Raw genomic sequence first — 16275 nt, forward strand, 5'->3', positions numbered from 1 at the left:
AACCACTAGCACTGAGCCCATGGAGAAAAGAAACGAACAGTTTAAAAGTGAAGAATGAAAGTGCTGGTAGGCACAAGGGAGGAGTGGTCAGGAGCCCAGACAGAGAACACCATGTGGGAATTGGGACACATCCAGATCTGCTATTGATGGGCTATCAGTAGGTTCCTTGACCTCTGTAAGCCTCAGTAGTAATATTTGCCTTATAAGGCTTCTGTGGGCATCAGACAAGACATCTATATAAAGGACCTTGCACTGAACCTAGCACATATTGAGTGCTCAGGAAAGAGTTGCTTCTGACCTCATAATCACCGCCATCAACAACGTCCCCTATTACCTTGGAAGAATGAGTCTGGGGCAGAAAAGGGGTATTTATCAGGTCAGACCACTCAGTGTCCTGAGGGAATATTCCCCCTCTCCTGCCCCAGCACTACCAGATGCACCACCACAGATCACAACGCACTGTCATGTAAGTGCTTGTGACAGCCAGTAGTGGTTGAGGAGAGCTTGTGACCACCCTGAGGATGTAACGATTTGGGGGCTCAGGAAGCTCACTCGCTCCCCAGGATCATCTAATTTTGGCAGCGAAACCAGGACCAGAACCCAGGTGTCAAGACAACACAGGGCTGATGCCCTCCCCTGCAAGCCTGGGCAGGGTTGAGGCTCCTGAACTTCAGCCCCACACACAGTGCTGTATGGGATAGGAGGGCACCCGCCAATCCAGCTGCTGGCCTTCGGACAGGGCCACTGCCATCAGCGATAATGGTGTGTGGTGTTGGGGGGCCCTGAATACCCAAGAGACCCACCACATCATGGGCCCTAGGCCACTGCTCCCTGCACACAATAGGTCTCACTGCCCGCTTGCCTGTCCCTTAGCCCAAACAGTTCTCTCCCCTTGCCTGCAAGCTCTCCACTGCTTATTCTTTTAGTGCTATCTCCAAAAGCCAATACAGGATTTCTCCAGAAAAATATAAATGGCCACAAACATCTTCCTGCTTCCCATTTGTCACGACTCTGCAACAGTTCTGAGCACCAGTTTACTTGCCATGGGCTGGGTGACACTTGAGGCCCCTCCAAGCTCTGACATCCTGAGTCTGTGACTCATGGAACACAGTACAGGTTTGACCTGGCAGGTGAGGAAAGGCCCAAGCATGGTGGGGTGGGGCTGGAGCACCTCTTGGGTGTCAGACTCTGCACTAAGTGTTCTCACATGTGTTAGCTCACATAACACCATCGAACACCACCGATTATGATCTGGGGCTCATAATCCCCTCTGAACTTCAGAGGTCAATTAAGTGGCTTGGGTCACATAGAGTGAGGTCACAGTGCAAACCCACATCTGTCTCATTACTTTGTAACACCCCAAGAATGCCCTGAAGTCCACAGGGATGGATGTTGGATGGTTTTGAAAGGAAGAGAAAGAGGCAGGGACAAATTCCTCACAGCCTCCATTTTGCCCAATTCTGAGGCTGTTAACTGGAGACAGGGCTGGATCCCTGGTAAGTGGTTCAAGGAAACAGATGTCTGTGACGGAGCCTCTCAGCTACTTTTCTGTGAAGTTCTGAAGCCACCAACTCCCTGGGCCATTCCTCGGAGCCTTGGAGGAAAGTGTGATGCTTCCTCTGCAGCCCAGGGCCAAGACCAGCCCCCACCAGAACCAGCCCCTGGAGGATAGGGCCAAAGTGGGCACTCAGGTGAGATAGCTGAGTAGGAAGGAGTCATTTCCTCTGCAGGTCCCAGGAGTTGGAGAACGAGGAGCAAGGGTCCAGCAGCATCACCCGTGGTCACACATTAACTCCCCTACTAGGAGCCCCAGTTCCCATGTGAGGACAGAGCGAGGGCAGAGGCTGTCCCACACTGAGAGCAACAGAAACAGCAGAACTAGGGAAGTGACCCAGCCTCCAAGAAAGTGAAGATAGGTCTGGTGTGAGCCACAGCAGCCGGAAAGCTTCCTTTCTCCCCAGGGTGTTGAAACTGTGATGCTGTGATGTTGAAACTAGGACTCACGAAGACTTGCCGGGTGCCCAGTACTGCACAGGGGCTCTGTCACATTGCACAGTGTTGTCACAGCAAGCCTGGGAAGCTGTGTTGTTGTAATCCCATTTTATAGAAAGGAAGATGGGAGTTTGAGAAGCTAGGAGACTCCCTGTCATAGTCGTCTGTGGGCGGTGCTGCTGAGGCAGTGGGAGCCCCCTGAAACCTGCAGCACTGAGAGAGCAAGGAAGCCACTGGTCTCTGCATGGAGAGGAAAGGACTCCCCCCCACCCAAGTCTGCACCTTGGTAAATGCCGATGGCAACCCTCCTCCCTGCACTCCCAGGCCCACAGGAGGATCAGACCCACCAGGGCCTGGGAAGCATTCATTGTTTTCCTTTTGAGGCCAGCAACGCAGGTGCTTCGGAGAGAACTGCAGTGATGTGGGCTGTTCTCTCCCCAGTTCTCAGCCAGTGTCTGCAGTGCCCAGCGGGATACTTCTGCCCCAACCAAGCCGCCCAACCCATCCCATGCCAGCCAGGCACATTTAGCCCGAATCCAGGCCAGGATGAAACCACAGACTGCGTTCCATGCCCAGCAGGCAAGGCCTGTACCCAGGCTGGGCTGACTCAGCCAGATGCAGAGTGCACACCGGGGTAAGGAACTTTGATTTCTCAATGATATAGAGGTGACTGGATGGGGGCTCAGAGTCCTCCCCTTACCATCGTTCAGGAGTCAGACCCTCAGATTCAGGTGGGGATTCAGCAAACATCCACCCACCTCCGTGTCCTGGGAGGGCCCCTGCCTCCCAATCAGGGCTCAGTGTCACTCCAGCCCCAGGCTCCAGGACCCTCCCCAGGAGCACCGGGGCCTGAGCATGAGCTGGAGGCAGCTAGGTAACTCCTGTCTTTCCCACGGGGAGAAAGGGGCACAGGGAGGTTACTGCAACAAAGCCACAGAGGCCAGCAGGCACAATGGGATTTCCCCGCGATTACCCAGGCTGATGGGTGCTCCTTGGTTGTCATAGGTATGTGTGCCCTGTGGGCTCTTCCAGCCCCAATGCTCCCACCCATGCCTGCCCACCCGGGACATTCAGCAGCCGCAACAACCTCTCCGACCTGTCACAGTGTGAGGTCTGCCCCTCGGGAGTAGCCTGTCCTAGGGGTGAGTGAAAAGGGGGAAAGGCAGCCTTGCTGCCTATTGGACCCTGCCTTTTTGGGTGAATAACCATCTCCACTCCTAGGCAAGGAAGGCCAGGAAAATAGACCCTGACCCATAACTCTTTGTTTTCGCACAAAGATCATGGTTCACCTCACTTAGGGTGTCCGAGGATGGGACCATGAAGATCACTGCGTTCCCACCATGCTGCCTCAGGTAGCCTTGGGCCGCTGCTGACCTAGATGCCCCTTTCACCAATGCCAGGCCCCAGCCCATGTCCCTGCCACTTACCAGAGGGATGTAGCTGGAGGGGGTGCTGCTCCTCCGGGTCTAATTCAAGATTGTGTTTTCAGGAACTGGAAGTCCAAACTGGCCCCCTATCCCCTGTCCAGCTGGCCATTATTGCCCTCTGGGCACCAAACGGCCGACCCAGTTCCAGTGTCCCCCAGGCACCTGGAGTAACCAGACTGGACTAACAGCAGTCGAGGAGTGTGTACCTTGTCCCAGGGGCTGGTTCTGTGTCACTGGAGCCCAGCTTCCCTCAGGGACATGCAAAGCTGGGCATTACTGCCCACAAGGTGAGTGGGGCCAGGGTCTGCTCTGCAAGGTCACAGGTGAGTGCCAGAAGAGAAAGCCATGAGCCAGCCTGCCATACTAAGGTTAGATTTCAAGAGAACCTTCCTGAGAGTAGGGCCAAGACTGCTCAGCTGCTGAGCATCCTGACTGGGGATTCCCAGGGTATGAGTCCAGACAAGGCTGGTCCCAGGTGAGTGGCACCCCCTGCTCCCTGCCCCTTCCCCAGTGGCGTCTGTTGAGGAACTGTCCCCAGGCAGTAGGGTGAGAAGCTACTGTGCTTGCATAATGCAGCCCTGGCCCCCCTCTTCCCTCCTGAGACCCCTCCTTCTTTCTGAAACAGGTACAATGTGGAGCACCCAGTTCCCTTGCCCAGCAGGCACCTACAGCTCTCAAGCAGGCAACAGCCAGATGGAAGACTGTCTGCCATGTCCCCCAGGAGCCTTCTGCCCCAGTGGTGCCCCCAAGCCCGTGCTCTGCCCACGGTAAGGGAGGCTGAAGGGTATGGCCATCCTCAAAGTTACCACATGTTTATTAAGTACAGGCCGAAGCCTAGCACTATGCCAGGCATCGAGGGATTTATAAAGAGAGATGAGGGTCTGGGCTGCCTTAGGATCTGATAGTTTTGTTAAGATAGACATAGGAACTGAAAAGGCAAGGGCCAGGGCTGAGATGCAGGGTGGCAAATTGGAGTGGGACCCACCCCCACCCTCATGGCCCTAGATGTTGAAAGGGAGAGAACTCACTCTGGGCTGGAGTCAATGGGTAAGGTGCCCACACCCCAGTAGAGAAGCTGCTTCAAGAACAACACACCCCAAGGCCAAGCACTCTGGAAGCTAATTCTGGCTGACGTCTTAGCAACGATCATTTGGCGCTCTGGAATTCTCTCTGTTGATTTGACTGGTTTATGAAGATGTGCCCCTTATTCCTCTGGTCACGGAGTAAACTTTAAGAATTTTTCTTATTTTGAAAAAGTGATACGTATTCTTCACGTAAAAAGTGAAAACAGTAACCAAAATAAATTTCAGACCAAATATAGATTTCCATGTAAAAAACAAAACTGTAGGGGAGCCTGGGTGGCTTAGTTTGTAAAGCATCCAACTTCAGCCCCGTCATGATCTCGCAGTTCCTGAGTTTGAGCCCCACATCGGGCTCTGTGCTGACAGCTCAGAACCATGTAGTCTGCCTCAGATACTGTCTCTCTCTCTCTCTCTCTCTGACCCTCCCCTGTTCGTGCTCTTTCTCTCTCTCTTAGAAATAAATATTTTTAAAACTTTTTTAAATAAATATTTACAACCAGAGAGAATGTGGAAAAGAAGCATGACATGAAAGGCAGAAATAATTGAGGAAAGACCACAGGATCTGAAGGTAGTTATTTCAAGCTTCTGTTCAACAGCATCATGAGCAAAGTTAAAAGGCAAACAACCAAGCAGGGAGATGTTTTCAATATGAACATCAGGCCAAGCATCCATCTACTTACTGCCTTATTATATAAGGGCCATTACAAATCACTTACAATAAGACAGAGAGAGACAGACAGACAGACCAACGATAGACCACACCAACATAAAAACATAAACAAAGTAGAGGAACAGACAACTTTTTGTTTGGTTGTGTTTTAATTTATTTAAATTCCAAGTAGTTAACATTCGGTGTAATATTAGTTTCAGGTGCACCATACAGTGGTTCAGCAATTCCATACATCCCTCCGTGCTCATCATGACAAATGCTCTCCTTAATTCCCAGCACCTGTTACCCCATTCCCCCCCACCCCCACCCACCTCCTCTCTGGTAACCATTAGTTTGTTCCCTATAGTTAAGAGTCTGTTTCTTGGTTTGCCTCTCTTTTTTCTCCTTTGCTCATTTGTTTTGTTTCTTAAATTCCATATATGAGTAAAATAATATGTTATTTGTCTTTCTCTGACTGACTTATTTTGCTTAACATAATACTCTCTAGCTCCATCCATGTTGTAGCAAATGGCAAGATTTCATTATATTTTATGAAGTAAATATTGAGTAATATTTTTGTGAGGTAAATATTGAATAAATATGGAGTAATATTCGTATATATATACATATTTACAAGTGTTAATGGACACTTGGGCTATTTCTATAATTTGGCTATGTAGATAATATTTATAACATCAGAGTATATGTATTCCTTCAAAGTAGTATTTTTGTATTCTTTGGATAAATACCTAGTAGTGCAATTGCTAGATCATAGGGTAGTTCTACTTTTAACTTTTCGAAGAAACTCCATGCTGTTTTCCAGAGTAGTTGCCCCAATTTGCATTCCCACTAACAGTGCAAGGGGGTTCCTTTTTCTCCACATCCTCACCAACAACTGTCATTTCTTGTGTTGTTGATTTTAGTCATTCTAACAGCTGTGAGGTGGTATCTCATTACGGTTTTGATTTGTATTTCCCTGATGATCAGTGATGTTGAGCATCTTTTCATGTATCTGTTGGCCATCTGTATGTCTTCTTTGGAAAAGAGTCTATTCATGTCTTCTGCCCATTTCTTAGTTGGATTATTTGTTGTTTCAGGTGTTGAGTTTTATAAGTTCTTTATTTATTTTGGATACTAACACTTTATCAGATATGTCATGTGCAAACTTTTCTTCAACTTTTTTTTTTTTTTTTTTTATTTTTGGGACAGAGAGAGACAGAGCATGAACGGGGGAGGGGCAGAGAGAGAGGGAGACACAGAATCGGAAACAGGCTCCAGGCTCCGAGCCATCAGCCCAGAGCCTGACGCGGGGCTCGAACTCACGGACCGCGAGATCGTGACCTGGCTGAAGTCGGACGCTTAACCGACTGCGCCACCCAGGCGCCCCTGTGCAAACTTTTAATAGAAGGATGATCAGCCTGGTTTTAAAACCTCTCTTGATACACTGTCCCATCTAGGCCACATTTAGGGCCACACCTACCACATCCTCAGCATAACCCAGGGGTTTACAGCCAGGGTGGGACTTGGCCTTTAAATCCGGAGGGTGAGGCTGGAGACAGCAGAGGTCTCCTGCCCTCCATAAATGATGACCCCATGTGGCTGTCACGGCTCCACCCCAAGAAGGCTGTGGGCACCCACACTCCTTGCTCTCTGCTTCTTTTCCAGGGGAACCTCCCACCAGAGTCTGGGTGCAAGGCTAGCTGTGGCCTGTGTGCTTTGCCCTGCAGGTCACCACTGCCCTGAGCCAGGCACTGCTACTCCACAGCCCTGTGGTGCTGGAAGCTTCTCTGTAAGTGTTCCCAGAACAGACTCCATCCCTTAGAGGGCTCAGAAGGGGGAGGATCCTAAAGTCAGGCAAGTGGGGAGGTGGCTAGGTGCAGCCTCCATCCTGAGCCCCTTTCCTCCAGGCATTGGAAACCTGTGGACCAGGGCAGGTGCTCAGAGAGTACCTCAGTTTTACTGGCATCTGCCTTGCTCTGAGCCCCTCCCATGCCCTGCCCTCCTCAGAAGGAGATGTACACAATAGCCTGGGGTCCCAGCCAGCAGCATTCTCAGTTCAATTTCACATGTATTCTGAACGCCTACAATGTGCCAGACTTGGCCCAAATGTTAGAGGAGTGGAAAGAAACCAACCTTATTGCCAATCCTCCTTCCAGGGTCCAGGCCATCTCTGGTGCCAAAAGTGCTCAGGAGGAAAGCTCTGCAATCAGACAAAACTGGCCCGCCCCATAGCATGTCCACCTGGGCACTACTGCCCAGCCCCAGGCCTGCTGACCATCCCTTGTCCCATGGTGAGAAGATCCCCTCAGCCCTCCTGGCATCTCTTCACCTGTGCCTGCAAAGGCTCTGGAGCCATCGGCCCTGTACCGGTGGTTGGGGTGGAGGACACTCCTTCACTGTGACAAGGCCACACGCCAGCCCTCTGCCTCCTGCCCCACTCTGATGAGGAGCACTGGACCACTCCCTTTCTCAAAGCTGATTTCTGATAGTGGTGTTAGACCAGAGGTCACAAGGGGCACAGCAACCCAGGCTTGTGGAAGGGGGAGGGATGCAGGGAGAGGGAGGGAGAGGCTCGGGAGCTGAGAGATAGAGACTCAGGTGGAGCTGCCAGCAGGGGGGGGGGGGTGCTGGGGGGCAGCCTTTGTTCTCCAGGCTCCAGAACCCTCCAGCCTCCCCCCCCCCCCCCCGTAGCCATGGCTTCTTCTCCCCAAGACATATGCACCTCTTCAAATGACCTGACGCCCTCTATTCTCTCTTCCTGCCTGCTTTTGAAACTGCTGTGAAGTGATCACATTCCTCACTGGGTGGGTGTTTTGCCATCAAACACTGTTGGTCTATCAAAAAGTAAGTCCCTCTCATTCGTGTGCGTGTTCTGGAGGCTCATTCTTCAAGAGGCCATTTTCTCCTCCCCAGCCCTATGGCGTCCATGGTGAGGGTGGAGGGGCCCTGCTCTGCTCCCTTCCTAGCAGAGCAGCCAGGCTACCCAGGCCTGGAGCCCCATTCTGGCCTCCAGGTCCTTGACGTCAGTTCAACGTTCTCTGTTCAGGGCACTTTCCGAGAGGCCCCTGGGGCAGCACGTGTGGAAGACTGCCAGCTGTGCCGCCCTGGGGCCTTCTGTGGCAGAACAGGCCTGACTGAGCCCCAGGGGCTATGCAGTCCTGGGCACCACTGTGGGCCTGGTTCCAACACCTCCTCTCCGGTGAGTGCAGGCCCTCCTGGGCCTAAGGGAGGCAAGGCTGGCCTGAGCTCAGAGGCCTGGGCTGGAGTCAGGGGACACCAGTACCTACCTTTAGGGCTCATGGCCTCTGGGGGTAACAGAGCAAAAATGGTGGGACGTTGCAGAGACAGAGCCAGTAAAACTGCAACCATTAAACATGGCCAATAAAAATGTGGAAGGGCCAAAGTATTTAATATCAGTTTCCAGCTTTTACCTAAAAAGCCACCAAATACAAATAAGTCATCAGTTAGGTACAAGCACAACAGAGCTGACAATTAAGACACAAGAACCAAAGCTATTTCTATACAATATGCATCTACTAATCATCAAAAGTAAACACAGTTGCTGAGGCCCTAAGAAGACACTGCTGAGGGATAGAGTCCATTTCCAGTGGGCTGCACCTGGGCCCAGGCTGCTGGACAACAATCGTGAAACATGTTGACAAGAGCCTCAAGGCAGTTTGTACCCTTTGATGCAATACTCATGTGGGAAAGAACGTAAAAGGGAAAAAAATGTCATTCATTTAAATACTTTTAAAGATGTTCAAAACACCACACATTTTAACAGCAAAAACACAACACAAAACAACACAAAGGCCCAGTAATAGGAAAATATCTAAGCACAGATATGGAATACCATCCAGCTGGATAATAGGTGACAGTTAATAATGACAGGTAGATATACTGTCGATACATAGATGACTGAAAGATGATACATAGGTAAGAGTGAGAGAGATAAGACCGACAGACAGATGTGCCTTACCACAAGTGTAGCAGCACTTTCAGCAAATAGGCAGAGAAGTGGGATTGTTTAGGCTACTCAACATTAAAATTTATTTCATTTTTCTGAAAAGTTAAACTCCCAGAGCATTTCCCAGAAGTGGGTGTAAGTCAGGTTGATGCGTGTAAATGAGCAGGAGTGCACTACTGGCTGACTGAGGCAGGCCTCCTCACAGAGGGGTTCAGAAGGACTATGAGGGAGCCCAGTGGAGAGAACCCCCTTGTTCTCAACTTTTAAAACTCAACCGGACCCTCTTCCTCTAGGAGGGACTCCCCTTTGGTGACCTCTGCCCTGCTGGCCATTTCTGCCCTGCTGGCACCAAGGATGCCAGGCAGAGGCCCTGCCCAGTTGGCACCTGGAATGCAGAGAGAGGGGCACAGGATGTGAGCTGGTGCCTGCCCTGCCCACCTGGGTTTTTCTGTGCTGCAGCAGGCCAGGCTGCCCCCAGGGGCCCGTGTGCACCAGGTGAGGGCATCCATATCTCCCCCGATGGCCTGGCAGGAAAAGCACCAAGCAGAGGATGGTCAGGTCTGCCACCTGGGCTCTGGCCCTAGGACCCTCAGCTCTTGAGGTAGAGACATGTTAGCGAGAGCTTAGGGGAAGTGTGCCCAGGTCAGTGAGGCTCGGCTTGGCCTTGGAAGGCAGGCTGGAAACTACTAGGTGCCCCTTCTAAATGGATTGTTCCAAGTCCTGAGGCCTAGATGAGGGGGAAGGAGAAGGAAAAGAAGGACCAGGGATGAGGAAGGACAGTGGTGTTCCAAAGGCTAAGGAAGAGTCTTCTGCCTGCTTGGCCCGGGAAGGCCCATCACCTTGTCTGTGATTGGGACAACACTTTGACCTTCCCCCAAGGGCCTCTGGATTGGGGGGGGGGGGGTCCATGTACAACAGAATATCCACGGGTTCACTGGGGAGTGAAATTTAGGTCCAGATGGATGAGACGCAGGCACTCTGCTCCACCATCCTGCCACCCACCTCAGCCTCCCTTTGACTAAACGGTGAACACGTATTTGAAGATGTACATTCAAAAGGACCTAGTTAATAGCTCATCTGGGATATCCACAGAGCATGTTGCCATCAAAGCTGTTATTAGTGTGGCAGGACCCTTATGGATGGGAAGGCAAGTAGCACAGCTCCAGCACCAAAAACTAGACCAGCCTGAATGCCTTCTCTGCTTCTAGGATATTACTGCCCAGGAGGGGCATGGACCCCGACACCTCTCAGTGGCCCATGGGGAGATGGTGGCTCTGTGGGCCACATCTGCCCTGAAAGCTCACAGGTGGCCACATCCCAGACAGATGGGCATCACAGCAATGGCTCAGGTACTTGGGCTGGCTCAGAAGGCAGACCAGAGTTGCTGTGGAAACCATCTACAACACAGGGTGGGCAAGGCCACAAACTGACACAGATGCTTTACTTTCCAGGCCAAGAGAGCCACCAGGAGAGGACCCGCCCTCCCAGTCATTACTGTCCCCAGGGCACTGGCCACATCCCCTTTCCTTGCCCTCAGGACATGTCCAGTCCATGGAAGGGCCAAAGCCCAGCCCAGAGCTGCTGGCTATGTTTTGCAGGTGAGGAGACAGAAGGGAGCAGTTGGGGTTTCTCCTGGAGAGTCAGGTCAAAACTGTGTTTTGGGGCCTGGGGAGCAGCAGGTCACTGGAAACCTCTCTCTGATGGCCTAGGGTACAGGAGGCCCTGGGAACGGTGGTCAAGGACAGGGCCTTTGGACTGGGCAGAAGTCCAATGGCACTACTCCTTGCTGTGGGAAATCACTTAACTCAGTTTCTCATGTGCCCAATAAGAATACAGAATATGGGAATTTGTATTATTGAGGTAAAAATTAGATACTACAGTAAATAAATGCTTACCTTGACTGAGGCAAAGAAGTGGCCATAATACAGAAGAACAGGTTCCATGGAGGAGACAAAGGGCTTGGCATGGTCCTGGGTAAGTGAGGGTGTGTACTCAGTGACACTTATGTCATTGGCCCAGAAGTGACAGCATGGGACTGGACTTCCTGCAGGTCAGGCTGAGCAGTGGCTCCATCCAACACCCTGCTTCAAAGGGTGGGAGTGTTGGGAGCATTGCAGGCCCGACCTCGGCTGTACTTCACTCCCCAGGGCAGCATCAAGAGACCTTCTGACAGAGTGAGTTAAGTGTGGGGCAAATCATGGAACCTCTGGGCTGGGGGAGCCTCAGGGAACAGGACTTCCTTCCCTGTCCTTCCTCCAGTGACAAGATTGGGCCTGGCCGGTGACCCCACTGAGGTCTTGTGTCTCCCAAGACCCTGCCATCGTGACCTCACTGCCACCCGTGCAGGTTCTCTGCGGCCAGGGCCAGCACGGAGCTCATGGGCAGCACTCTAGGACTGTGCTGTGGGATGAGCGCCAGCCCGGCAGCCCCTGCCAGACAGCAGCTCTACCCCCCACCCCCACCGGCTCAGGGGTGCCCCAGGGGTGAGATTATGGACCACCTCCCAACCCCAGACCTCCCTTGTCCAAGGACAGCCCACAAAGAGCGGCCACTGTTTATCCTCCCCCTTGTGACATCAGTGTCCTTAGGGGTGTGGAAACAACTCTCATGCAAACTGTAAGACCACAGATGTTTAAAACTCTGTTACTCTGTCTTCCTCCTTCACCTGCCTGTTGCTGGCACAACATGCACTGCACGTGTTTCCTATGCTCACACATGCACGCAGATGTGTACACATCATGCTTCCACAGGCAAACCTGCCAGCTTGGGGGCAGTGACAAAACCAGGATCACACACTACTTTTTTTTCTCTTCTCCTAACTTCTCCTATCCTTCTTCTTAGAGTTTATTACCCATAGATTATGTGCTCCATGAGCTAATAAAGTGTCATAATGGTGCAAATAGAAATAACAAACTTGGCCAAGATGGGAACAGGCTTCCAAAACAAGTGTCCCAGAGGCCTTCATTCAGTGGCTCAGACTCTGCTTCTCAAGCTGGGTGTGGAGCCCCCAGTCCTCCTGGTCTGTCCTGTGCCCACCTTTCTCCAGAATAGGCCAAATGCTGCCACCCCTGTACTTTCTCCTCACCTTTGCAGTCTGCCCAGATAATTTCTGATTACATCTCTGTGCCCCACCCCCACACCTGGGGTCCCACCCACTGTCCCTGTGATGAGCCAGGACTGGACAGGACCCTGGACTGGAGCTTCCTGGGCAGTCAAGGGTGATGTCACTCCAGTTTTTAATCTCTGCTACTGTATTTCAGGAAATGTCCTCTGCAGAGGGTGGGCAAGACTGGGACTACTGAGTGATTGGTTTGGGTGTGGGATGGGCTATTTTGTGATCCCACCTACTTCTGACTTTGGGCAGGAGCTGAAGTCACCCACCCTGACGGAGGCATCCATGCCATGGCAGGGGGCCCCTGCCCTCCAGGCCACTTCTGTCCAGTGGGCACAGCAGTGCCCCTGCCTTGCCCTGTGGGTACCTTCTCAGATCGGTGAGTGCCACTGTCCCCAGGCCCATGGGGGTAAGCCCAGAGCTGTCTTCCTCCTGGTCTTCTGTCCACACGGACCATCTCACTGGCAGCATCCCTCCACCACAGAAGGACATCAGCCTCAGAGCAGGGCTTCCACTTGACCTGTGACCAGCATTATAGGTAAAGGGAGTTTTCTTATCAGAATAAGGGCAGGCGATATGGGCTGCTGGGAGCTTGAGAACATTCATACCCGAGAAAGAAAGGCCATCAGGTATTCTGTGCATCTGCCTGAGTCTAATTTGAGAGTAGAGTCCCATCTTCCCACGTTTAGGAGCATCCCGGCCCCCAAGAGAAGGTACTCAGGGCAAGGGGACAGCTGTGGAGCCAATGGTTGAAGGGCTGGTGGATGTTCTGCCTATTGCTGCCAGACGAAAAGGTCTGTGGCCCTAGACAACTGAGTTTGAATTAAGATTAAGATGGAAAAGGACAACTATACCCAGACAGCTATCTTGGGGAGCAGCAGGGGGAGAAAGAGAAAGAGAGCCCTGTTGAGCTCTCCTCCAGGCATCTTCCAGAATGAAACCACCTGCCTTGTAAGCAGGAAGAATCCCAGGGAACCTAAAAGAGGAGAAATGAAAAGGCAGCTCCAGAAATGCATGGTCCCTTGCCAGGACGTGGCTACTCCACCTGGTCCCGCTGATGCCCAGGTTTCTCTCTGCCTCTCCAGGCTGTTTCTCACCATGGCATCGGAGTGCCTGTCCTGCCCCTTTGGCCATTTCTGTGGTGCATCTGGCCTCACTGCCCCCTCTGGACCCTGTTCACCTGGCTACTTCTGTGTGGAAGGAGTCTCCTCCCCAACCCCAGCAGGTAAGGGGTCTCTTAGGACTGGTGTGGGCCCTGCACTGGCCCAACGCCCAGAGGTAGATGGGCACTCTGATTATGGGAGGTGACTGGGTACGGGGCAGTTTGAGGACAAAAGGGAAGGGTGTGAACAAGCGGGCCTGGAGAAGATCCTTGGCCGGAGTGTTTAGAAGTCTGACTGCTATTCCTGGACCCACTGGCCTCCTGTCCTGTGCCTGTAGCAGTATTTCTCATGGTTGGCTCACTGCCCTCTGGACTGTGGTCATTGGGCTCTTGTCACATCTGTGGTTCTGAGCCCACCTCAGTCCCACCCAACCTCCTAAATCAGAGCCCCACTGACCCAAAGATGGAAACGCCATATATTTTCAAGAATGTGGGCAGGGAGAACCTGGGGGCTTCCAGAGACCAGCCAGCAGGTTCCAGAATGGTACCCTTTGAGGAACCCAGAGGTGAGCTGAGTGTGGACCTCGTCTCCCATGAGGGCCAGAGACAGCACCCGTGGGGAGGTGGAGCACAAGGTAAGCTCACAGGGAAGACCCTCTGCACCCATGTTCTCAGAGGATACCCTTTATTCCTTGGGAACTTCTGAAGGGGAAGGGGGATGGTACACACAGCACTGAGCTACAGCTTTGGTGAGGGCCATTGAACCTAGGCCAGGGCCTTAAAGTCCCTCTTCTCAAGAACTTCCATTTGTCCAAAAAACATTTGAGGCAAAAACCCAGTTCCAGGATGGAAAGTGAAGTTCTGGGGAGTTGGGTGGGCAGCAAGAGAGCAGGAGTCATGACCCCAGTGTAGGGACTTGGGGGGGGGGGCGGTTATAGGAGGCACAGGGTTCTGCTCACAACCACACATGAAAGCAATGCTTTCTAAATCCATTTTTTAAAAAATAAACACTCACGTTGTGTGTCCTCAGAAGAACACAAGGGGGAATATAAAAAAAACAGGCTTTGAGTCTGGGCGAAGCACGGAGAGACGCTGGTCACAAAAATCAGTTACCATTCCAGGATGCCATCCCCACTAAAAATGGGTCATTATTCCTGCCCACCTACGAAAGGGGGATTTTCTTTTTCTTTTTACTTTTTCTTTCTTTCTTTCTTTCTTTCTTTCTTTCTTCCTTTCCTTTCCTTCTTCTCTTTCTTTCTTTCTTTCTTTTTCTTTATTTTCTTTCCTTCTTTCCTTCTTTCTTCCCCTGACCCTGGGATCATGACCTGAGCCAAAGTCAAGAGTCAGACACTCAACGAACTTAGCTACCCAGGCAACGCGAAAGGGGGATTTTCTGAGGCTCAAATACACATGCATAAATATATAACATATATATAAAGCATATATTCTTTGATCTGGAAGATGCTATATAAATGTTAATTATCAGCATTATTTATTTCTAAAACCCTTGAACCTCTGCCCCAAACCCAAGTCCACATTTGGTCTTGGTGGCACAAGTCACCCCAGGCTCCGTTGTGCTCAACAAGTGACTGGGCCTGCACTCCTCACTTAGCTTCCTTCCTTTCTTCAGGCCACGCAGAGCACGGGGGGCCCTGTCCCCAAGGCCACTTCTGTCCCAGTGGGACCAGCCTTCCCCATCCTTGCCCTGCTGGCTCCTACAGCAACCTGACTGGCCAAGCATCCTGCTTCCCCTGCCCTGCTGGCTATTACTGCCCTGAGAACATCACCACTTACAGCGGGCACCCCTGCCCCACTGGCTTCTACTGCCCCAGAGGTGAGTGCCTGGGCCACAACTCCCAGAGGCAAGGCTGAGCAGCAGGGGCTAGTATAGGTGGCAAGGGTAGGGGTGGGGCTTGGTGCTTGCTGCTCTGTAAACTGCAGCAGCAACCAAGGATCACACAGATGTTCACTGCTGAGACTGTCCCACCACCTGTCCCAAAGGCCCAGGGAAGGACTGGACCTTTCACAGAGGCTGAGCCCAAAGCAAGAGGCCTTGAGCAGCAAATTTCATACAAGTGTTTTGCTTTACCTTTAAAATTCATGAGAGTTTTACTTTCTACTCCATAACATAATCCCATTGGCTAAAAACTAAAGATTTAAGATTACTTTACCAGTATGTTACAAATTTGGGGCCACATGCTTTTCAGCAAAGTTCACCACCAGGAAAATGATTCCTGCAAACTCTATGGCTTTGTGGACCCTGGGCCTGGGACCACACAGCCTGGAAAGCCAAACATAAGCTATTGGTGAGGCAGTGGCTCCTGTGGCTCAGGCCAGGAATTTGCCAGGACAGGTCCTACGAGATGGCACCAGGAGCAGTGAGTGGCATCGTCTCCGTAGCCTTGAGCCCAGCTGGACTCCCTCCTCTGAACTTTGCTTTTCAGGCACCAAATATGCCACCCAGTTCCCCTGCCCTCGGGGCTACTACAACCCAGACCCAATGACCCAGAGCCTGGACAGCTGCCTGCCTTGTCCCCCAGGCCACTACTGTGGGCAGGAGAATCTGACCCAGGCCTCTGGACCATGTGATGCAGGTGCGCTTCCCAAAGCACCCTAAGAAACTCCACCTATCCCCGTGCTTCCTACTGCTGTCCCTGGACCTGGGGTGACCTGAACTATCTCCTGGAACAGCTACTGGGAGGAGTAGGCCTGCAGCCTGGGTGAGCTCAGCCTTTGACCCCTGGGGTCCCCAATAGTCCTCTTGCCCCACTGCCTGCCTTTCTGTGCTGATCTCCACCCCAGGCTGGTTCTGCGTCTCAGCAGCCTGGACCGCCCGCCCCTTTGACCTGGACAACTACACCAGCACCAATTGCCTTTGTCCAGCCACGGCCACAGGGGGGAAGTGTCCAGCTGGATCCTTCTGCCCTGAGGGCAGCTCAGAACC

The 16275-nt window shown here is 52.1% G+C and overlaps 1 protein-coding gene and 1 long non-coding RNA gene across 2 annotated transcripts; one reads left to right on the plus strand and one right to left on the minus strand.

Moving 5' to 3' along the window:
- Positions 1-8518: 8518 nt before the first annotated feature.
- Positions 8519-11624, minus strand: LOC122198738. Its single transcript, XR_006193128.1, has 2 exons — positions 11013-11624; positions 8519-8581 (listed from the first exon to the last, which is right to left on the minus strand). It is a non-coding gene; the product is annotated as an uncharacterized LOC122198738 (long non-coding RNA).
- A 2248-nt stretch (positions 11625-13872) lies between these two features.
- On the plus strand, positions 13873-16265 carry LOC122228293 (signal peptide, CUB and EGF-like domain-containing protein 3). Its single transcript, XM_042953292.1, has 3 exons — positions 13873-13966; positions 14962-15165; positions 15776-16265. Exons 1-3 carry the CDS (start codon positions 13873-13875, stop codon positions 15946-15948), a joined length of 471 nt encoding a protein of 156 aa, XP_042809226.1. The 3' UTR covers positions 15949-16265.
- The last annotated feature ends 10 nt before the right edge of the window (positions 16266-16275 follow it).

This window comes from Panthera leo, chromosome A1 (genome assembly GCF_018350215.1).
Source record: "Panthera leo isolate Ple1 chromosome A1, P.leo_Ple1_pat1.1, whole genome shotgun sequence".
NCBI lineage: Eukaryota > Metazoa > Chordata > Mammalia > Carnivora > Felidae > Panthera > Panthera leo.

Excerpts from the sequence above, each read along its gene's own strand:
- LOC122228293 (XM_042953292.1), top strand. The coding sequence starts at position 13,873 with ATGGTACCCTTTGAGGAACCCAGAGGTGAGCTGAGTGTGGACCTCGTC. Across the intron at positions 13,967-14,961 it reads GTGGGGAGGTGGAGCACAAG|GCCACGCAGAGCACGGGGGG; the intron begins GTAAGCTCACAG and ends TCCTTTCTTCAG. Across the intron at positions 15,166-15,775 it reads TGGCTTCTACTGCCCCAGAG|GCACCAAATATGCCACCCAG; the intron begins GTGAGTGCCTGG and ends TTTGCTTTTCAG.